Genomic DNA, 23,288 nt, shown 5'->3' with positions numbered 1-23,288 from the left:
ATGCTGTGCCCATCTGGATGTAAAATTATCCATCAAGGACGGGGAATAATGTGCAGTGTGATTGGGTAAGAGGTAAAGGCCATAAAACACCAACCCCATGAGGAACGAAATAAATGGAGAGATGTTGGGATCACATGATGGTTGGGATTGAAGAACAACCTACTGGGATTTCAAACCTGTGTTTGGGTCTGGGGCAACTGGGTGATGGGCAACAGTGTATGAGTGAGTAATTATGATCTGTTTAAGTGTAAGAGGCGGTGGAGAAGAAAGGGGTGATGAAAAGTTATTTGTTTAGTGTGAAGTAGGTTGGTTGCTTATTTGTCACAGTAAGATGAGAGTTGTGTTTTTAAGCTTGGTCTTTGAATGAATTGTTGCTTGGAATGTGTTGATTGGAAAAGTGATTTCTGATCGCTGATCCGATCTGGTTTTGAATTGTTGATTTAATTTTGAATTGATTGGAGGTAATAAGGATTTGTGTTGATTTCCTGATTTGAGTTGATCTGGAAACAAAGACAGATGGGATTAATGTGTATATCAGGAACATTTTGGAAAAGAAATATGGATATATGACATTACTAAAATATAACCAAGCAATTGAGAGTTCTTGGGTTAATGGGATATAAATAAATGCATCTACAAGTTGATGGTTTATAAAAATTTAGGTCTGGATGATACTTAAACGATGAACAATGTTGGCAATATACAAAGAATGTGACTTGTTTTTTGGGGGGAAAACATGTGGTTTAAATTTGGTTGGCTAAGTTTTAAAGATGGAGATGTTTCGCAGAACTCTTATGATTATTTACATGAGTGGTGGACTATTCCATGGCGAAGCATTTTTCAGTTTTTATGATTAAGGTTTAAGGTCTTTATGATCTGTTTAGTGTATTTTTCAAAGGAGAGGGTTTTGGTCAATGATGATGCCAAGATTCCGGATGTGGATACTGGGAAACCATCGATGTTGGGGGGAATGAAGATTAATTCAGATTTAGCGTAGTTAAGTTCGAGGAAGCTGATCTGAAGCTAGAATTTTATTTCAGTTAGGCAGTTTGTCAGGATAGAGTGGGTGGTGGTGGAGCACGATTTGGTGGAGATGAAAAAGCTGGATGTCATCGGTGAAGCAGTGGAATTGGAGACCATGGTGCATTGGCTATGGTGCATGACGGATTAAGTGACCAAGGGGGGATAGGTACAGGACGAAGAGGAGGGGGCCAAGAACGGAACCTTGGGGGACACCTTAAGGGGGAGTGAATTGTGGTGATTAAGCTGTTGTAGATGCTGTCAATTTTGCTTTGGATGAATGGTCCAGGAAGGAAGGAGGGTGCAGGTGGCACCAGGTGTGAGTGCACAGGTGTGCACCAACAGGTGTGTGGAGCAAGGTGGTGGTATCCAGGGAGCTGAGGAGTTTGTTCACGTTGTAAAGTTTGTTTATTTAGTTTGTTTATTGTAGAGAAGAGTGCTTTTGGGATTCCGGAGCCAGAGTGGATAATTTGAGAGTAGTAGGTGGTCCATGTGAAGCTTGGGAGTGAACTGATTTGGGTTTAATAGGCACAAGCTGGTCTAAACAGGGTGAGGAGGATGGCGTGATAGATGATGTCAAAAGAGGCGTTGAGGTGAGGAGGATGAAAATGTTGAGGTTGCCGGCATCAGAGGAGAGAAAAGGTCGCTGGTGATTTTGAGGAGAGCAGTTTCAGTACTGTGGCTGGAGCAGAATCCGGATTGGGATGTTTCATACAGGTTATTGGCAGAGTGGTGATATTTGAGTTGAGTGGCCACAGCACGTTCCAAAACTTTTGACAGAAAGGGTAGATTGGAGATGGGTCTGAAGCTATTTAGGGTGTCAGGGTTTAGTCCAGGGTTTTTCCAAAATGGGGGTGAAGTTTCACGAGTTTTTGGGGAAATCGGTATGTGAAGCTGGATTAAGTTGGAACTGCTTGATGAGCCATGGAGATGGATTGGGTTTTGTTGTTGGTTGTCTGGGAGTTCGGTTGTTGCATTGCCAAAGGTTTCTGTGTGGTGGACACACTCGTTGGCTGTTGTCTTGTGTGACGTGGAGGGAGATGTATGTGGCTGTGTGTGGCTACCTGGAGGGGAAGGCGGCTACAGTGGTTGATATTGGTTGTGGGTTGTCCGGGGTGCTTCGATTTGCATAAGGGGTGAAGATTGGGATATTACATTATTTTGAGTAAGTATTGGCATGAGTAATTACAGAAGTAATTATGAGTTATTATGAGTAATTAGTGGTATGAGTATTAGTTATGAGTTCCAGGTGTTGAGCTAGTTATGCTAGTTATCCAGCTAGTTATGAGTAAGTGATTATTTTAGTAAAATCACATGTTTCGCTGTGTTGTTGATCTGGGGACAAGCTAGTTTGATGGGTACCCTGGGGTCTTCGGCGTGTCTATGTGTTTGGCTGTCTGTCACACCGGACTCTTGAATGGGTTTTCATGAGACGAATTTCAGAATTGATGACAATTCAGTGAGTATGGTGGACAACGTGAAGTGGCTGGTGTGAAGGAAGGGGTTGGGAAAGATGGACCCCCTTCACGAATACCCAGTAGGGTAGCTTAATTTCAGACATAACAGTGAGAATCTATTGTGAGCGAATCACAGTGGGTGAGGAAAACATTGTGTGTGACCAGACACCAGAACTGACCAGAATTGAAATTGGAAGTAGACCAGGTTATTTCTATTATTTGTTTATTCGTGAAAATAAATAAATAATAGGGGGAGGTTAATGGAGGTTAATGGTGGTTTGTTTGTGTTAATTCTAGTTGAAACTCTCGCTGAAGTAATTTTCGTTTATTTTTATTTTTTGATTCGATTTGAGAGTTGAGATGATTGATTTTTTATTAATTTTATAATTTTATTTTTATTGATGTTGGAAACAGGTAATGGGATGCTGAGAGAAGGATTGAATTTAATTTGAATTGGACTGGATTAAATGGGATTGAATTTAAAAATTGAATATTGGATAAAATTGGATCCACTTGAAAAAAAAGTGGATTAGGAAATTGGAGAAAAGGTGTTCTATGAAACTATGAATTGAATGAATTGAATCTATGAATTGGAGACCTGTAGACCAGGCGCTCCCAGGAGACTTGTGGACCAGGTGTTCCACCAGAGGAAAAAAGACCAGGTGTTCGTGGAGCACTTCACCTGCAAGAACGCCTTGGAACCAAGGTGGAAGGGACCAGTCCAGGTGTTGCTGACTACACCAACGGCAGTCTTTTGCGAGGGCAAGACTTCGTGGATCCACGCCACGCACTGTAAGTTGGCCATACAAGCACCAGACACTACACCACAGAAACCACAGTAAGGATGGGCCTAATCATAGGTACAATACTATTGATGGCGACAGCAGCTAGGGGAAACTCCGATTCCAATAAATGCGAAAACGAAACCCGACACCTCACCGTAACATGGGGACAAAGAGTATCACTACCATGTTTCGAACAGAAAGCCCTGCACACAAATTGGGTGAACATAAATTGGCTAGCACCGTCGGCAGGGCCTGGACGCGTTGGCATGGTACTACAAAAGCAACGAGAGTTCCGGGAAGACGGGCAAGCTAGCATTAAGACCTTGGCCCAACCAGGATACCAATGGGGAACCCCTGATTTTAAGCTACAAACACGCACGCGCCTAGAGAAAGGCATGACTATGCAAGTCCGGTGCAGCGTCTGGACCCCTGGCGCGGCCGGTGGCGAAAAGAACTACATACGATGCAACGAATACATACTCACGCCACAACCCCAGAATAAGGCCCCAAAGAAGGGTGAAAACACATATCGGAAAGTGGCCAGGGAGGTGGCAACAATTCAAAATAGGACACACTGCTGGTCGTGCATGCGCTTTCCCCAAGCAGGCACCACAGGAATACACATGATAGTGCTACCTCTGTCCCTCAATGACCTCTGCTCACAACCTATCGATTCCCCATGTTTAGTCACCACGCTGGAAAGAGAAGGGGTTGACAACGGCAAGAGTTGCAATCGACAATTTAATTATCGCCCGTCAATGATTGCCCATGTGGCCGAGAGGCCTGCCCCCGTCTGGGTCAAACCACAGAAAGGGAAGGTCTGCCTCCAGGGTTCCGGCCACTTGCGTATGGGAGAATCAGAATGCGCCTACACTCTCCCCGGGAAGCTGGGACAAGGGAGCTCGGGGATTACATTACGAATAGTACTGCAAGATAAACGCAACCACAACATAACGGCTATAACATTCTCTAGGGGGGTTAGTAGGATTAATGGGGTGGTAAAGGGACTCCAGTGCTTATCCACCCACCTGGTCCCACCCCATGGGACAATGTTTATATGCGGCGACAAGGCTTACCCCTATTTACCAAATAATTGGGGGGGCACATGTTATCTGGGTTCAGTCCTTCCTGACGTTGAGATACTGGATGAGCTAGACCCAAAGTCCTTGGACAGGCGTTATAAGAGGTCAGTCATGAACGAAGATGGAACCACTAAACTACACGGGAGTCTATGGGAAAAGGTGTTTGGTTTCTTCTTCCCAGGAGCGGGCACAGTCATGGATAGTTTCCGGATAGACAAATCGGCTTTGGCCCTAGAAAAGGTGGCAAACGACACCGCTACGGCTCATGACATACTATTGGATCGATCGGATCGCGCGCGAAAATTCTTATACATTTAGCTGGCTCACTGACTGGTTCCAGGGATGGACGGGCACCATAGTGAAGTGGTTATTGACCGCACTGGCTGTGATAATCGGGGTAGTAATTTGGGGGGCACTAATGAAATCTCTAGTCCTCCTCTGTATGAGAAAGTATTTTACAGGATGGAAAGTGAAGAAGCCGCCGACAACAACTATGGCTCTGACCACAGAGGCCGTCGACCTGAACGGGTCCTTCAACAAGGCAGTTGCGACCGGCGCTCCAGAAAATTGCATTGAATTTTGTGGCAACTGTGATACTTGTGTGGATCCCATGTGGGAACTGGCTGCTGCCTGTAACGGTGTATGTGATGACTGTGATACTTGTGCTATAAACCCCTTGCGTGTACTGGCTAACGCTGCTTATGTATTACAAGCGGACAGCTGCACGCCCCCTTCCGACCCAACTATGGATCTGATTGCGACACTGGGTCTGGCGGTCGAGGGACCCGACGCGGATGTCCTAGACCCGCAAGCCGACCAGGCGCCCATGGGAGACTTTGACATAAAGGAAGTCCCTCTCTTTTCTTCAAATGTTTCGGATCTCTTTGATCCAAATGTTTCGGATCTCTTTGATCCACATGTTGCGGATCTCTTTGCTTCAAGTGATTCGGATTCGGATTTTTACGCTCTGTACCCTGACCAGGAAATTGAGACACAAGATACTGACGACATTTTGTATTCCCCAGAACAGCAACACGTGAGGGACCTCATGGGCATGACCGTTGATTAACTTCGAAGATCTGCAAGGACTGCGTCTGCAAAGGGTGGGGGGAGCCAGTTCCGCAGGGGAAGTGATGCACCCTCTGGCGGAGCAGAACCTCATCTGGACCAGACGTCTTCGTTGTGGATCCGAAACGTTAATGAACTTTCATGTTTTGAGCCCTCAGGCTCCGAGCACGCACCACACGACACGTTCGCCAAATGCACGGGCGAGGCGCTTTGGGCGCACGATATGCCCTTGGGAGATACCCGCATTACACAATTATTTTTTCAATACCCGCATTACACAATTATTTTTCAATAAAGCCCAATGTGGCACGTTGTCTCTTAAGATACTTTGTCTCGACGAGACAAGAGGAAGGAATGTCAAGTAGTAGATTTGTTATTGCCTAAAGTTCAGTTATAGACGTTAGGCGTAATGTGTTATGATTTAAATGTTGTCTAGAAATGCTATTTTCATAAAGTAAATAAAGGGTTTTTGCTTCGTTTTAGTTTTGGATGAGGAAAGGCTTAAAATGAGGTCATGCTGAACAAACTGTATACGTGTGCTTTTTTCCAGGCTGGTCGTAAAACCACGCCCACATGCGCTTGTTTTAGCGTAATGCTAGTAGAATGACATGATCGTTAACCATATATATTTTGTTTTAATCTCAGCAACGCATGACTCTGTATAAACATGCTTTGGATTACTCATGTACACAAACCCATAAAATATATGGGTTTGTTTGGCTAAGCATACACTCTTCTCTTTGTGAGTTACAGTTCTGTTTTCTCGGAGCCCAGAAAAACAATTGGTCCAAATGATAAAGGAAAGGCTGACTCCCCCGAATGATAACGGTGGGAGGGACTCTCGCCAGTCGCTTCGTTCTCTCGGAGATTTTTCTGATAAATCGTATTCGTATATAAGTGAATGAGAATCAATGCGTTGGCAGGAAGGCTTGACGTGGCATGAGACTGGCTCTTGCTATAGATGTCTTGGCCTCCTCCGGATCTGTATAAGTTGGTTCTTTAATAAAGCTGCGCCATTCCAGGCTATTGTGGACTTCTTTGGCAAACGAAGAGCTGATTCTTCACATATATATATATATATATATATATATATATATATGTATATACATACATATATATACAGTGCATTCAGAAAGTATTCAGACCCCTTTCCTCCACCATCAAAACGCACTTGGAAACTGGAGAAAACTCTGACATGAAGAGGTCTGGCAGACCCAAAGCCACAACAGAATCAGAAGACAAGTTTCTGAGAGTCAACAGCTTGCGTGATAGGCGGCTCACAGGACAACAGCTTCACGAACAACTTAACACTGGTCTAAGTAAGCAAGTCTCAGTTTCAACTGTGAAGAGAAGACTTCGAGCTGCAGGTTTGACAGGTCGAGTGGCAGTAAGAAAGCCATTGCTAAGTTGGCAAAATAAGAAAAAGAGGCTTGCCTGGGCCATGAAGCACCGACAGTGGACTACTGAAGACTGGAAGAAGGTCTTCTGGACCGATGAATCAAAATTTGAAATCTTAGGTTCATCACGCAGGGTTTTTTGTACACCGTCGAGTAGGTGAAAGGATGGTTCCTCAGTGTGTGACACCAACTGTCAAACATGAAGGAGGACGCGCGATGGTCTGGGGCTCTTTTGCTGCATCCAGAGTCGGCGACTTGCACAGAGTAACTGGCATGCTGAACCAAGTGGGCCACCACAGCATTTTGCAGCGCCATGCAATACCCTCTGGTATACGCCTAGTGCCCTAATTGGTCAGGGGTTCATTCTACAGCAAGATAATGACCCACAACACACCTCCAGGCTATGTCAAAACTACCATCGAGGAAAAGAACAAGACGGTAGGATTCAAATCATGGCATGGCCAGGACAGTCTCCCGACTTAAAACCCATAGAGCTGGTTTGGGATGAACTGGACAGAAGGGTGAAAGCAAAGCAACCTGCAAGTGCAACACATTTGTGAGAACTTCTGCAACAGTGTTGGGAAGAACTTCCCAAACAATATTTGATTTCCATTGAAGAAAGAATGCCACGAGTGTGTTCGGCGGTTATATCTGCAAAAGGTGGCTACTTTGCTGAGTCAAAAAATTAAATTAAATTTTGTTAAACAAAATGATTCTATGATTTCTTTTTTTATCTCCAATTGTTTATTTTATTTACTTTCTTGATTTATTTTATTATTTTATTTATTTATTTACCGGTGTGTACCCCGGTTTAGAATAGGTACACCGTATCCATGCGTGTCGTAAGAGGCTACTAAAAGGGTTGGCGTCAGGAAGGGCATCCGGCAAGAAAAACATTGCCTCAAAAAAGTGAAACATGACAATTACAACTACATATGGGCAGGGTACAGCCCGAAGTACCCCGTGGGGGACCCCACTCCCTCTCGTCAGAACTCAAGGTGTGGAACCCGATCGAAGCAAGGGTGGAAATCACTCCATTTATGACGACGAAACGTTTGATGCTCGACGTGGAGATCGGTTTCTGAAGTTTGGGACATGGAATGTTGGGACAATGACAGGGAGATCAGGAGAAGTGGTGGAAGTATTGGTCAGAAGAAGTGGACATATGTTGTGTGCAAGAGACGAGATGGAAGGGAAGTGATGTGAGAATGGTGAAGGGTAGGCAGGCACAGAAATACAAGTTTGTGTGACAAGGGTGCCCAGAAGGCGTGAATGGTGTTGGTGTCCTGTTTTCTGATGAGTTTGTAGACAGTGTGGTGAGTGTGACGAGAGTGAGTGATAGGTTGACGATGGTGAAAAAAATGATTGGAAAGCTCTCGGTGAACGTCATCTCGGGATATGCTCCGCAGGTTGGTCGGAGCGATGAAGAGAAGGACAAGTTCTGGTGTGCGATAGAGAAGCTGATGGAAAACGTGAAAGATGAGGAAGTTGTTGTGGTAGGAGGAGACCTAAATGGACATGTGAGAAGGAGTATGGACGGTTTTGAGGGAGTTCATGGGGGTTACGGATACGGTGTGAGAAATTGAGAAGGTGAAAGGATTTTGGAGTTTGCTGATGGAGCTGATTTGTTGATTTGTAATACTCCGTTTCAGAAAGAGGATAATAAGCTTGTTACATACACGTCAGGTGGGTCAACGACAACCGTTGACTACCTGCTGGTGCGTAGGCGAGATAGGGGGCACCTCCGGGACACAAAGGTGATCCCGGGGGAGGAGGCTGTTTTTCAGCACCACTTGGTTGTCTGTGACATCAGGGTGAAAGGTGCGAGGAGTGCTCGGCGGGCGAAGTACCAACCGAGAATGAAGGTGTGGAAGTTGAAAGAGGTGACAGTAAGGGAGACATTAAAAGAGAGGCTGAGTAGGGTAGAGGATGATGTGGTTGAGCTTGAAAGTGGTTGGATGTCAATGAAAGATAGTCTGTTGGGAGCCGTTGGTGAGGTATGTGGATGGACAAAAGGACCACCGAGGCACTCGGAAACATGGTGGTGGGATGATGAAGTTGGAAAAAGGATTGACGAGAAGAGGAAGAAGTTCAAGGAGTGGTCGATCTATAATTCCACTAATCTCTGTGTGTATGTTTGTTTGTATGTTTGTATGTTTGTATGTTTGTCTGTGACCGCTGTTTCTCGACAACTACCGGTCCGATATACTTGAAACTTGCCAGGTATATTGCTGGGGACCCGAGGATGTGCCTTTTCAAGGTTTTAAATTAATCGCAGAAGTAGTTACCGAGCTATGTCCAAAAAACGATTCAACCAATCAGAGAGCAGCGAGCTATCACGTGTGCCGAACGTGGCGAACAGACTCTGCCTCGGATGGCACATTTGAGAGCGTATTCATTTATTTCCCGTCGGCAAACTATGTTGCCGTTAAACTATGTTTTAAAACTAATTAAAACTACTATCTATAATTCCACGGGTCCGATAAAAAACACCGTACTCGCAAGCCGTTCGCTTTGGACCAAACCATTTCATGTAAATAGAGGGGGGGGGATTGTCACCGTACTCGCAACCGTTCGCTTTGGACCAAACCATTTCATGTAAATAGAGGGGGGGGATATAATTTTAGATATATATATAGTACGGGCATGTCCTAGGCGAAGGGTACGGGGGCGGAAAAAGCAGAGCATGAAAGTTATAAGGCAGCCAAGAAGGCTGCAAAGAAAGAGGTATCAAAGGCGCAGGAGGCATGTAGGAAAATGTTCGGAGAACGCTTGGATTCGGAAGAGGGTCAGAGAGCGGTATTCAGGATTGCAAAGCAGATAGCGAAAGAGAGGTGTGATGTGATTGGGGTGAGTTGCTTGAAGGATGAAGTGGGACAAATCGTTGTGGACCCAGATGGAATTAAAGGAAGATGGAAGAGATATATGGAAATGCTGTTGAATGCAGAGAATGAATGGGATGGCAACATCGAGAGTAACCCAGTTTTAGGACCGACAGAGAAGATAACTGAGAAGGAAGTTGAGGAAGCCATAAAAGCAATGAAGAGTGGAAAAGCGGGAGGGCCGACGGGAGTTGTGGGAGATATGTTGAAGGCAGCAGGAAATTGGGGTGTGAAGAGAATGACAGAGATCTGTAATCTGGTGGTGAAAGAAGGCCGCATTCCAGTGAATTGGGAACTGAGTACCCTCGTCCCTCTATACAAGGGGAAAGGTGACCCTCTGGAGTGTGGCTCGGATCGAGCGATAAAGTTATTGGAGCATGGAATGAAGGTATTGGAAAGGGTGTTGGAGAGGAAGATAAGGAAGAAAGTGAACATCGACGAAATGCAGTTTGGATTTATGCCAGGAATAGGAACGACAGATGCGCTTTTTATTGTAAGGCATTTGCAGGAGAAGTACATGGAGAAGAGGAAGAGGTTGTTTCTTGGGTTTGGTGATCTGGCGAAAGCATTCGATAGGGTTGCACGCAAAGTATTGACATGGGCATTGAGGAAGTTAGGAGTGGAGGAATGGTTGATCAGAGTAGTGATGGCAATGTACAAAAGAGCGTGCACAGCTGTAAGGACGAAGGATTGGAACAGTGGTGAGTTTGAGGTGAAGGTGGGAGTGCATCAGGGGTCGGTACGAAGTCCACTACTATTTGCAGCTGTGATGGAGGTGCTGTCTCAGAAGGTAAAGGAGGATTTACCATGGGAGTTGTTGTATGCAGATGATCTGGTGTTGATTGTGGAAAGTATGGATGGACTGAAGGAAGAGAATGAACAAGTGGAAGGAATGTATGGAGACAAAAGGTCTGAAGGTGAATATCGGAAAGACGAAGGTGATGGCAAGTGGTAAAGCATGTGGTGAGGTGGAAAGAACTGGGAAGTGTCCGTGTGCTGTGTGCAGGAAGGGTGTTGGAGTGAACTCCATTCAATGTACAATGTGCGCTGAGTGGGTTCATCAAAAATGTAGTGGTCTGAGAGGGGCATTAACCAGTGTGGCAGCTACATTCAAATGTAAGGTGTGCACAGAGGGAGCTGCAGATGGAGGAAATGTTGAGTTGGATCTTGGAGACGGTGTGAAGCTGGAAGGTGTGAAAACATTTTGCTACCTCGGAGACATACTGAATGGTGATCAGACTCGGCAACGGTTGCTAGAGTGAGATGTGCATGGAAGAAGTTTCGGGAACTGAGTGGCGTGCTGATGATGAGGGGAGTGTCGTTGAAGGTGAAGGGAAAGGTGTATGCTGCATGTGTGAGAAGTGTTATGATTTATGGGAGCGAGACATGGGTAATGAACGTAGAGCAGCAACGAAGTCTGGAAAGGGTGGAAATGCAAATGGTTCGGTGGATGTGTGGAGTATCGTTGAGACAGAGGAAGACAAATGACGAATTGTGAAAGATGATGGGAATAGAGCCTGTGATTGATGCTGTGAAGAGAAACAGGTTGAGATGGTTTGGTCATGTGTTGAGGAAGGATGAAAGTGACTGGTTGAGAAGAGTGATGGAAATGAATGTAGAAGTAAGTAGAGGACGGGGAAGACCGAGAAGGACTTGGCTAAAGATGGTGGAAGAAGAAATGCGGGCAAGGGGGTTAACAAGGGGAGATGCAGAAAATAGGGCAAAATGGAGAAGATTGTCATGGGGACCGCAAGGCTAACCCCCGCTCTAGCAGGGAAAATGGCCTTAAAATACATGTTGTTGTTTGTATCTCCAATTGTTTATTTGTTCTATGCTTAATTTCAGAGTACATTGAGATATTAAACTGCGTAAATTCCAATAAAAACAGGGAAAAATTGAGGTGTTCTAAAACTTTTGACCGGTAGTGTATATGTGTGCAAGTGGTGAAAATAGCACAACCTTTGGTGGAAGCTGGTTTTATAAATAAATTCCTTTGTTTTATGATTATGGAGTATGATATGTTTTGATCAATAAATTTCTTTCAAAAATGATTTTTTAAAAACAGCTCAGTGGGGAATGACTGCTATTTCCCCACGGTTTCCACGAAGATTTTTGAACAAATTACCTGATTTTGAGGTGAAATCCCCCTTTTCAGCCTCTTATAGGGGGTGGATCCAGATGGGGAGCACAACCCCATGTGACCTTAATGTTCTGATTTATCGCACCAAATTTGGTCCATATCGGTCATGTAGTTGGAGAGGACACGTTTTTGTCAAATGTTAACTGACGTATGTATGGACAGACACCGGGATACACTCTGTATGCATTTCCTTGATTCCATTGGTGGTGGAATCGGTCCTGATTGTAACAGAATGCCCAAATGAAGACTTTGCAGAGTTATTTTACCTAGTTCTGCATTACCAAGTACTGGACACACTTCCATGGAATACCGGATTTTTAAAAATGATGTAATCCACCCCAGAAGTGTGTAGAAACCCCTAGAAACGTCGGTGTTCAGAGCACACTCAAGTATATCATGGTGCGAGATTAAAAAAATTTTTTGCTAAAATGGCTCACAAAGCTTTAAAAGAAGCCAAAAATACTTGGAAAGAATCTGAGAGAAAAGATTGTGCGTTAGCACAACAAAAAACTTCGAGAACTATCTCAGCTCAACGAAAGGGCAACTACCAGTACTCCAAACTCCCGACGATGCGAGTCAGTCAGTCTCATAATAAGAGCCCGAAGAGTGGTGGCATCATCGTCCTGGAACATGCTATCATCGAAATCCATAGGAAATGTCAATGCAGGCCTATAATCATGTGCCAAAGCACCAAAGTGGGCTTTTATCACCAAGGGGCAAATAAATTATGCCAATCATATGTGCTACAAAAATAAAAGCATACCTCCATGGTATCCAGGATTGCTATTGTAATTTAGGACAAGATTACCTGAAAAGGAATAAACATTGACTCTTCTTGCCTTTTATTTTTTACACATTTAATAACAGCAACTTGCATTGGTGTAAGTAGGGCTGACAGGATGGCCTAAAGGTACGCACACCTGCCTCTAAGCTGTCCAGCCTGTGTTTGAATCCCGACCCAGCTATAAACTGTTATCCCAGTCTCTCACAGGCAGGATGATTCATCAACATGTGTACCATCCCTCCGATGGACGTTATTTCGGTGTTCCATTTGCCAGCATTTATTGGTGGACGTTAAAGGTCCCATGGTGAACAGTAGGCGAGCTGTCAGTACCCTGAACAAATTACAGATTCCTGCCATAACCAGCTTCGCATCAGTGGCACAGCCGCACACTCAGCCAATGATGCGATCCCGCAGTGGAGGGGTTCGAAATGGTAATTGTAAAGGCTTCGAAAAAAAGGGTAATTGTAAAGGGTTCGAAAAAAAGGGCAATTGTAAAGGGTTCTAAAAAAAGGGCAATTGTAAAGGGTTCGGAAAAAAAGGGCAATTGTAAAGGGTTCTAAAAAAAGGGCAATTGTAAAGGGTTCGAAAAAAAAGGGTAATTGTAAAGGGTTCGAAAAAAAGGGCAATTGTAAAGGGTTCTAAAAAAGGGTAATTGTAAAGGGTTCGAAAAAAGGGCAATTGTAAAGGGTTCTAAAAAAAGGGTAATTGTAAAGGGTTCTAAAAAAAGGGCAATTGTAAAGGGTTCTAAAAAAAGGGTAATTGTAAAGGGTTCTAAAAAAAGGGTAATTGTAAAGGGTTCTTAAAAAAGGGTAATTGTAAAGGGTTCGAAAAAAAGGGTAATTGTAAAGGGTTCTAAAAAAAGGGTAATTGTGAAGGGTTCTAAAAAAAGGGTAATTGTAAAGGGTTCGAAAAAAAGGGCAATTGTAAAGGGTTCTAAAAAAAGGGTAATTGTAAAGGGTTCTACAAAATGGGTAATTGTAAAGGGTTCGGAAAAAAAGGGCAATTGTAAAGGGTTCTAAAAAATGGGTAATTGTAAAGGGTTCGGAAAAAAAGGGCAATTGTAAAGGGTTCGGAAAAAAAGGGCAATTGTAAAGGGTTCTAAAAAAAGGGCAATTGTAAAGGGTTCTACAAAAAGGGTAATTGTAAAGGGTTCTAAAAAAAGGGTAATTGTAAAGGGTTCTAAAAAATGGGTAATTGTAAAGGGTTCGGAAAAAAAGGGCAACTGTAAAGGGTTCTAAAAAATGGGTAATTGTAAAGGGTTCGGAAAAAAAGGGCAATTGTAAAGGGTTCGGAAAAAAAGGGCAATTGTAAAGGGTTCTAAAAAAAGGGCAATTGTAAAGGGTTCTAAAAAAAGGGTAATTGTAAAGGGTTCTAAAAAAAGGGTAATTGTAAAGGGTTCTAAAAAAAGGGCAATTGTAAAGGGTTCTAAAAAAAGGGTAATTGTAAAGGGTTCGAAAAAAAGGGTAATTGTAAAGGGTTCTAAAAAAAGGGCAATTGTAAAGGGTTCTAAAAAAAGGGTAATTGTAAAGGGTTCGAAAAAAAGGGTAATTGTAAAGGGTTTGAAAAAAGGGTAATTGTAAAGGGTTCGAAAAAAAGGGTAATTATAAAGGGTTCTAAAAAAAGGGTAATTGTAAAGGGTTCTAAAAAAAGAGCAATTGTAAAGGGTTCTAAAAAAAGGGCAATTGTAAAGGGTTCTAAAAAAAGGGGCAATTGTAAAGGGTTCTAAAAAAAGGGCAATTATAAAGGGTTCTAAAAAAAGGGCAATTGTAAAGGGTTCTAAAAAAAAGGGTGATTGTAAAGGGTTCTAAAAAAAGGGCAATTGTAAAGGGTTCTAAAAAAAGGGCAATTGTAAAGGGTTCTAAAAAAAGGGCAATTGTAAAGGGTTCTAAAAAAACGGCAACTGTAAAGGGTTCTAAAAAAAGGGCAATTGTAAAGGGTTCTAAAAAAAGGGCAATTGTAAAGGGTTCTAAAAAAAGGGCAATTGTAAAGGGTTCTAAAAAAAGGGTAATTGTAAAGGGTTCTAAAAAAAGGGCAATTGTAAAGGGTTCTAAAAAAAGGGGCAATTGTAAAGGGTTCTAAAAAAAGGGTAATTGTAAAGGGTTCTAAAAAAAGGGCAATTGTAAAGGGTTCTAAAAAAAGGGCAATTGTAAAGGGTTCTAAAAAAAGGGCAATTGTAAAGGGTTCTAAAAAAAGGGGCAATTGTAAAGGGTTCTAAAAAAAGGGCAATTGTAAAGGGTTCTAAAAAAAGGGCAATTGTAAAGGGTTCTAAAAAAAGGGTAATTGTAAAGGGTTCTAAAAAAAGGGGCAATTGTAAAGGGTTCTAAAAAAAGGGCAATTGTAAAGGGTTCTAAAAAAAGGGCAATTGTAAAGGCTTTGAAAAAAAGGGCAATTGTAAAGGGTTCTAAAGGGAAACTATAATGGGTTCGAGAGGGTAATTATAATGGGTTCTAAAGAGTAATGATAAAGGGTTCAAAAGCGTAATTGTAAAGGGTTCCAAAGGGAAACTATAATGGGTTCTAAAAGGTAATTATAATGGGTTCTAAAGAGTAATGCTAAAGGGTTCTAAAGGGTAATTATAATGGGATCTAAGGAGTAATGCTAAAGGGTTCTAAATGGTAATGCTAAAGGGTTGTAAATGGTAATGCGAAAGGGTTGTAAATGGTAATGCTAAAGGGTTTTCAATGGTAATACAAAAGGGTTGTAAATGGTAATACAAAAGGGTTGTAAATGGTAATGCTAAAGGGTTGTAAATGGTAATGCTAAAGGGTAATTCTAAAGGATAATTCTAAAGGATAATTCTAAAGGATAATTTTAAAGGGTAATTTTAAAGGGTAATTCTGAAGGGTAATTCTAAAGGATGATTCTAGAGGGTAATTCTAAAGGGTAATTCTAAAGGGTAATTCCAAAGGGTAATTCTAAAGGGTAATTCTAAAGGATAATTCTAAAGGGTAATTCTAAAGGGTAATTCTAAAGGGTAATTCTAAAGGGTAATTCTAAAGGGTAATTCTGAAGGGTAATTCTGAAGGGTAATTCTAAAGGGTAATTCTAAAGGGTAATTCTAAAGGATAATTCTAAAGGGTAATTCTAAAGGGTAATTCTAAAGGATAATTCTAAAGGGTAATTCTAAAGGATAATTTTAAAGGGTAATTCTGAAGGGTAATTCTAAAGGATGATTCTAGAGGGTCATTCTAAAGGGTAATTCTAAAGGGTAATTCCAAAGGGTAATTCTAAAGGGTAATTCTAAAGGGTAATTCTAAAGGGTAATTCTAAAGGGTAATTCTAAAGGGTAATTCTAAAGGGTAATTCTAAAGGATAATTCGAAAGGGTAATTCTAAAGGGTAATTCTAAAGGGTAATTCTAAAGGGTAATTCTAAAGGGTAATTCTAAAGGGTAATTCTAAAGGGTAATTCTAAAGGGTAATTCTAAAGGGTAATTCTAAAGGGTAATTCTAAAGGGTAATTCTAAAGGGTAATTCTAAAGGGTAATTCTAAAGGGTAATTCTAAAGGGTTCCTAAATTGGCAGCCGTAGTGTCGAAATTGTGGGCGGAGTCGAGCAAATTGTCCAACCAATGGGTGGAACTCGCACGCGTGGCTCCTTTTATAATTTGTGGCATCGATATTAAAGCTTGCCCGGCCATCTGAGCTCGCCATTCTTGATGCTATTTTCATTTGAATCAAAAGAGAGATGGGATCATTTTTAAAACACACAAATCAAAACCCAAGTGACGTAGTCTGCAGCCACTCTTAAAGACTGGTTTCCCTGTTGCAACATCTAAATATTCACAACAATGTAAACTCCACAACAAATCGTCTCCGTGCATTATCATCATCATCATCATTATCATTTGCCCCACGACCAAACAGTTTGTTGGGGCGCCACAATGGCGTTTGCACACGCAAACGGAGCAGGTGGTGGTCAGATATTCTTTGGACCCGAGTGAGAGCAGCAATTTGGCATTTGGACAGGGTAGAAGCAACTTGCCTACCACCCTTCCTTCCTTTACATAAACGGATTTGTGTAAGTTCATGAGCAATTGCAGACATGTCCTCAGATTAATGTCCATCTGAAGGACAGCACATCCATTGATGTGACGCCCCACAGCAAGCACCGGTATAACAAATGATAATGTGGTCGAGAATTTAACCCAGACTATTGAGATCCGAAGCAAATGCAGGCCATTCTGCAGACGCTTTCAGGACACAATGCCATTGTATTACCGACTGTCTGACCTCACATGCACATTTGGTAGTTGGTTGGCATGGTTTCAAAAATTTACTTGTGGGCACAAACATCAACAATTATTGTTCACACTTCTCTTAGAGATGAAAGGTTTTGAAACGTCCCACTCCCTCCCTCCCGGTGCCCAATTTCCATGTTATGCACCTGCAGCGGAAGACAAGCGGTGAAAATTGCTCGGCAATGGTTCGCAGGACGGAGGGTGTCGGACCGGCGACTTGGACGAGGTGCCGCAGCAGGCAATGCAGGGCGAGTCCGTGCTGGGCGATAACTGTGGGTGGCTCCATGAGGCGCCGCACCATCTCCGAGCACTCACTCGCACCACAGCCACCTGCAAACAGTGCTGAGCTTCAAGCTTTTACATCCAAGTGCACAAAGGTTGGAGAATAAAACCATGTGTGAGGGAGGGAGGAGTAGGTAGGAGAAGAGGTGCCCAAAACAACCAGCACATGGGAGAGGGCCCAAAAATGGCCTGCACATGAGAGGGGTCCCCTTACAACATGCACACGAGGGACGTCCCCCAACGACATGCACAAACAAGGGGTTCCCAGACGACATGGACACAGGAGGGGGCTCATAGAAGACTGGTGCGTGGGAGAGTACCCCAAACAACTTGAGAGCAGAATAGGCCCCAAATAAACTAGTGCATGAGAGGGGGCCCAGACGCATGATAAAGATCCAAGCAATGCACATGATAAAGTTCCCAAAATGTGATCCCAGTTGTTCTCATGCATTATAACATGATTAAATGTCGAGTTATAGTTGTGATTATTTCCTACCTCTCAGATTTAACAATCTGTGCCCATTTTCCCCAAATTTACGCAATTTTCAATATTTCAACAATTATTGAGCATTACGCATTGTATTCGCAGAGGGATAAATTACAAATAAAGAGGTAGCGTTAACACTGTTTCGGAATTTAGTGAGACCTCATCTAGAATATCGTTTACAGTTTCGGTTACCACATCTGAGGAAGGACATAGCAGCCATAGCGAGGGTCAGCCATGGGCTACTCAATTGATTCTGGGCCTGGCTGGACTCAGCTATGAGGGGCGGCTAAAGGAGACAGGACTTTATACATCAGAAAGGTGATTATAAGGTGATTTGATCAAAATTACCATGTAGAAAAAAGAAGAGCAGAAGAGACAGTGATTGGGCCAGGGCAAAGTAAAGAAGAAGAAGATTTTTGCCAGTAGTAAGGCAAGGGTCTTTCAGTCAGAGAGTAGTTTAATGCATGGAATTGTCTTCCTGGAAAGGTAACTTGGAATTGGATAGGTACCTAGAAGCATTGGAGATGTTGGGGTTTGGGGATATTGACAGGGCTTGTAGGTAGCTAGTGTATGGATGGGTGATGGGATCTCGTGGTGGTGTGGCACAGGCATGCGGGGCCAAATGGCCTCCTCCTGCACCAGTTCTTTGTATATCCTCATATTAAATGTGTCTTATTGCAGAAACTGCAAGCATTACCTCAAGCCAAACACAACCATAAGATTGCCACAAACTATCTCCTGAAGAAAAATGATCTTTGAGGTCTGCAAGGTCCTGTTGAGAGAAAGCGACAGTGGCAAAAAGACCTGTGAAAAAGACAAACACTGCGATGTCTCAGGGATGGATCTCTTTTCATTGGCCGGTTCTATACCGTGCTTGCAACACTGTCTGCAGTGGTGTAATCATCCAAGTGAAGCAACATGCGATACCATGCAACAAGAACATTGAGGCACATGGGAGAGGGCCTTGAACAATCTTGAACAATATTGAGTAGTTTCTCTACAATGACCACATATTTGGCAGTGTCACCACTAAGGGTGCATCATTACTTGTTCATCAGCTAACTACTTGAAATGAGCAGAAAACGTACTTGTAGTAAGGAATACTACTACTACTACTACTACTACCACTACTACTACTACTACTACTACTACTACTACTACTACTACTACTACTACTACAGCCTCATCCATTCCCATCCTTCTGGTGGGGTTGACCAGGGAACATTGTTGGCACGAGTAATTCACGAATCAGCTGGACAGGTGTGCCGTTCGACTGAAAGTGACAGTAATTTGTTCAAGGTGCCAACGATGACACCCCTACTCTTCATGAAGGATACCTTGTGTTCTCCAACATCCACTAACTAATGCTTGCACACAGGACACCAAGTCTGATGTCTGAGGGAAGGCACACGCATGGACGCCTGCTATACGCCATAGTGTCAGTTGATAGCAGAGTCGAAATTCAAACCCAGGCTGCACAGTTCAGAGGCGAGTGCACATACCCCCTAGGGCCTGGGCCTAGGCTATCCTGCCAATCCAATATGCCCAATGACTGCCACCAAGATGACCGATGCCAGACTGCAATTCCAAGTGCCATGAATCCAGTTTTACCTTTTAATTCTGCGAGCTAAGATAATGTCACGTGAGGCTGTGTGTACAAGCAGGTATCACTGAGCATGTGCTTACCCTGGCCGGCGTAAATGACTTCGCTAAACACGGAGACGGGCACCAGGGGGCTGGGTAGCTCGCGCAGGTAGCATTTCACAGCATCAACGACCGTTGGCACAGGCACCGAGTCCAAGTCGACAGAGAGATCTGCAAATATACAATGGCAAACCCAGGTCAGTGGACCTTATGAGCATGAGGAGGGCACTCGGTTTCCATCCGTGGGTGGATTGTGCAGAAAATGTTCACATAACTTAATTGCATGATATAGACTTAAAATGTAGAGCTTTGAGTCATTGGCTGTGCAGATTCTTCAACAGAATATTACTCATCATTCAGGTGAACATATATATCACATCACTATTTCAGTAGGTCTGCTACTGAACGCAAGCCATGTGTGCACGCGCACAAGTGCGCACGCACACGCACACTTCATCATTTTGTGGCCAGAGCCTAGAAATGGAGGAGGTGATGAAGAGGAGAGGAGGAAAAGAGATTATAGCTGGGTAGAGGGAGATGATGAAGAAAGGTGAGGGAAGGAGATGAGAGAAAAAGAGGTGAAGGAAAAAAAATGAGGAAGAGAGAAGGTGAAGGTTATAAGAGGAGAAGGGAAAATTGGGGAGGGGCAGATGAGGGAGTGTGGAGAAGAAAAAGGAAGGAGAAGTGGAGAAAGGAAAAGGGTGGAGAAGCAAAGGCTTGAAGGAAGAGAGAAGAGTAAGTAATAGGGAAGGGGAGGGGGGGGGGGGAGATGGAGTGAGGAAGAAGAGTGGAGAGGAGGAAGAGGGAAACAGGTCAAGAAGAGGAGTAGATAAAGGGTATGGAGGAGAGAAATAGCAAGGTAAATTAACAAGTAGCCTATTGAATGTTCAGTACCAAGTAATACCCAGGTGCATTCATGGCCGTGGAACGACGTACATCCCCATGCAGACGTAATCCTGGAACGCGTTTATGGCTTACAATGGAGCAACTGAAGCCATAGCTATACCTTTGCACTCCTTTCTAGGACAGACCAAAACAATGATGCATGTGTAGCATCACATACAGATGGGACATCTTCGGAAGTGAAACAAAACAGAGCACCAGAAATATGCCAACTAATGGGATGATCAATTTTCGAGAATGCTACCTAAAGCATGATCGCAATTTGATAAATGTACCCTGGGAAAGGAAACTGCAGAATTGCTGCCTTTTCATGCGCTTCAATCCGATTCCTAAGGCCCGTTCCAAAGGTAAATTGATGCCGCCACAGTAAGGCCACGATGAGCAATTGTTCCTTCTCCCAACAGCTCGAGCATTCTCCTTTCGTCCGCTACCATCCTTCAGTGCCATCCCCAATTCAGCTTTCCTCTGTCGATTTCCAATTTGACAACCATTAGTTGAGCAGCAGCCCATTCCCAGAAGGGACATTAGGATCCAAAGGTGTTTGGAGCTGACCGGGTCATGGATACCCAGCAGGCAAAGCACGATGCATCTGCGCGACCGGATGCGGGAAAATCTTTGCTCAGAAGCATCGTCGGCAGTTTTTATTCCACATTTACCTGCCATTCCCAAACATTTACGATGCGCACAAACCACGGAGCATCACCCCCACTAGGCACGGACAAAGCCACACGAGCCTCATCCTGCGACCTCTGAGGGCAAGCCGATTAGCTCAGTTGTGGTCAGAGCTCAATTGGCAGCCACATGAGCAAAAAAGGAAAAGAAAAAAAGACAAACAACACAAGGAAACAGGAAGAGATGAGAAGGGGAAGATGATCACCTAACACTCCGCTCTCCTCAATGGCTGGGCTTGTAGCTGAAGGATCGGTGAGCCAAAAGCTAGTGGGTGTTGTAAGAGAGCCTGGTTGGAATCATTCAGAGCCTCTCACACAGCCCTGCAAGTACATAGCTCACATCACTGAGTGCAGGCCCAAACACAACGATACACTTGAGCCTCACAGCATGCTTAGCTGCCCGTCTGCTCTGAGGGCCCCATTCACGCCACGACCTGAAAGTTATTTTTGCTCATTTCAAAACTTTTGGAGATCTGACCACTTCCTTCCACAGGAGGCTGGGTGTGACCGCCCTTGGCTGGGCAGAAACGTAAGCCCTCGGCAAGCGAGCCGTGCCAGGTGCAAAGCAGGGCCAACGGGCCAGAATAAAGGATATTCACAGGCTCTCTGGCCCATCCAAAGAATTGCGAGCACCACGACACCGTGCAGAGGAAATCTCAACCGGCGTGAGCGCACAAGTACCCCGGGGAAATGAAGATTTCACAAATTCTGCACTCCGGCTCGCTGGCACGCAATTGATTATATATACCAGTCGGTGTATGTCATTCAGAAAACAAGGAAGTCCAAGTGCCTTTGATGCTCGTGCTTACAAAGGCCCACTTTTCATGGCACAGTTAGATAAATAAATGCCTCGTTCTTGTTTTGGTCTAGTTTTAGCTCTTTGCAAAAAGAAAAACAAAAAATAGCCAAACTGCACATGTGTGTATGTACATATATATATATATATATAATTATATTCCAATGTTTTTTGTGAAAACACAAACGCAACATACAAGGAAGAAATATGTAAGCTTAGAAAAAATAAATAAGAACTAAAAGCCAAATGATGACAGGCATGCTGAGAACAACTTTAACAAAAAAATTGAAATGCATAAACTGCCCAAATCCTTGAAGCCCAACTCCAGTTATGGGAGTCCAAAAACTGCAGGCCCGGCACCGAGACGAACAACTGCTCATCGTTTATGTTGCATTTTCTCGGTCTGGCAAAGGATTTTACAAAAAAAAAGGGGGGGGAAAGACACAACTATTAATCAAATTCAATACACAGGAGCAGAGTGAGCTCAACGCAACTGTCACCATCGCCTGGCAACCAAGAGACGAGGTATCTCCCTATTGGTGTGCGACAACGGCAGCTCCCTCTTATTGGTCAGTATAACAACAAGACTAGTCCAATGGATGAACAGTGCAGCCAAGCGGAATCTCAATGCATCACAACAAAAACCCATCTCGCAACTGCAATCACAGCCACAAATCGTGGAAACAAAAATTATTCAGATTCTGCGATTAGTTCAATCCCACTGGACCTGCAATGCCGACGAACCGTATTAGTCATTCTTTATTTATTTCTTTTAAAAAGCAATATTTGAGAAAGAGCTGGCGTTATCAATATTTTATTATTGCCGAATCCGCAGTGAAAGGTTAGGGAATGGATATGTGAGGAGACAAGGAGGCAGAAAGGTATCGAGTAGTTAAAGAGCCATGATGCCGGTTACGTCATCTCTTGGGTATAAAGATGATCTCATGGAAGGAAGGAAAAAAAAAAAAAAAAAATGCTGGCACTGCATGAGGCACTACAATGGTCTAACCTTGTTTGAAGGCAACAAGGGATTCAATTATTGGAGGTGACATAATCACACAGGTTGGCAATTGCTTGACGCAAAATTGAATGCAATGTTGAAAAGCATGGTAAAATAATCTGCTTCATGATAAAAATTTCGAAAAAAAAAAATATTAAAGAACGTCATCGTTATCCAGACCGGTCCGCAAAGGCAACTCGATAGCGGCAAAACAATTATTCTTCAGCATGATCAAATAATGATCGTTACAATAGGACAAGACCTTTGGTACTGGTGGGTCGTTTATATTGCAAAAATAAAATATATATCTGATTAGTAATGATGTGCACTCTCACATAAATCCTTTCGCCAATCCCAAATAATATGTAGTACAATTAATCCTTCAGGGAATTATATATATACAGGCAATCTCAACATATATATATATATATATATATATATATATATATATATATATATATATATATATATGTTGCGGTTTTGTAAATACAGGCAACCCCCCTATAGTTAGTTACACCACAACATGTAGCCTCGCTTAGTTAGTTATTTCTTATTAGATGTGAAGTATAGTCTTGTAGCGGTTACCGCTGGATGCACACAATCGCCTTGCACCGGCCAGAACACGGCCAGACGCGCCTCTCCCGGGCATGCC

The 23,288-nt window shown here is 43.3% G+C and overlaps 1 protein-coding gene across 1 annotated transcript in view; it reads right to left on the bottom strand.

Moving 5' to 3' along the window:
* LOC137422500 (phosphatidylinositol 3-kinase regulatory subunit gamma) overlaps positions 1 to 23,288 on the bottom strand; it is a 304,184-nt gene that overhangs the window by 116,196 nt on the left and 164,700 nt on the right. Inside the window, 2 exon segments of the mRNA XM_068109241.2 lie at positions 17,000 to 17,183; positions 19,309 to 19,437. Of these exon segments, the coding sequence (XP_067965342.2) occupies positions 17,000 to 17,183; positions 19,309 to 19,437 (313 nt within the window).

Source organism: Myxine glutinosa, chromosome 1, assembly GCF_964187855.1.
Source record: "Myxine glutinosa chromosome 1, kmMyxGlut1.1, whole genome shotgun sequence".
Lineage (NCBI taxonomy): Eukaryota > Metazoa > Chordata > Myxini > Myxiniformes > Myxinidae > Myxine > Myxine glutinosa.
Note: the sequence above shows the minus strand (reverse complement) of the source record. Positions and strands in the feature narration are given on the sequence as shown.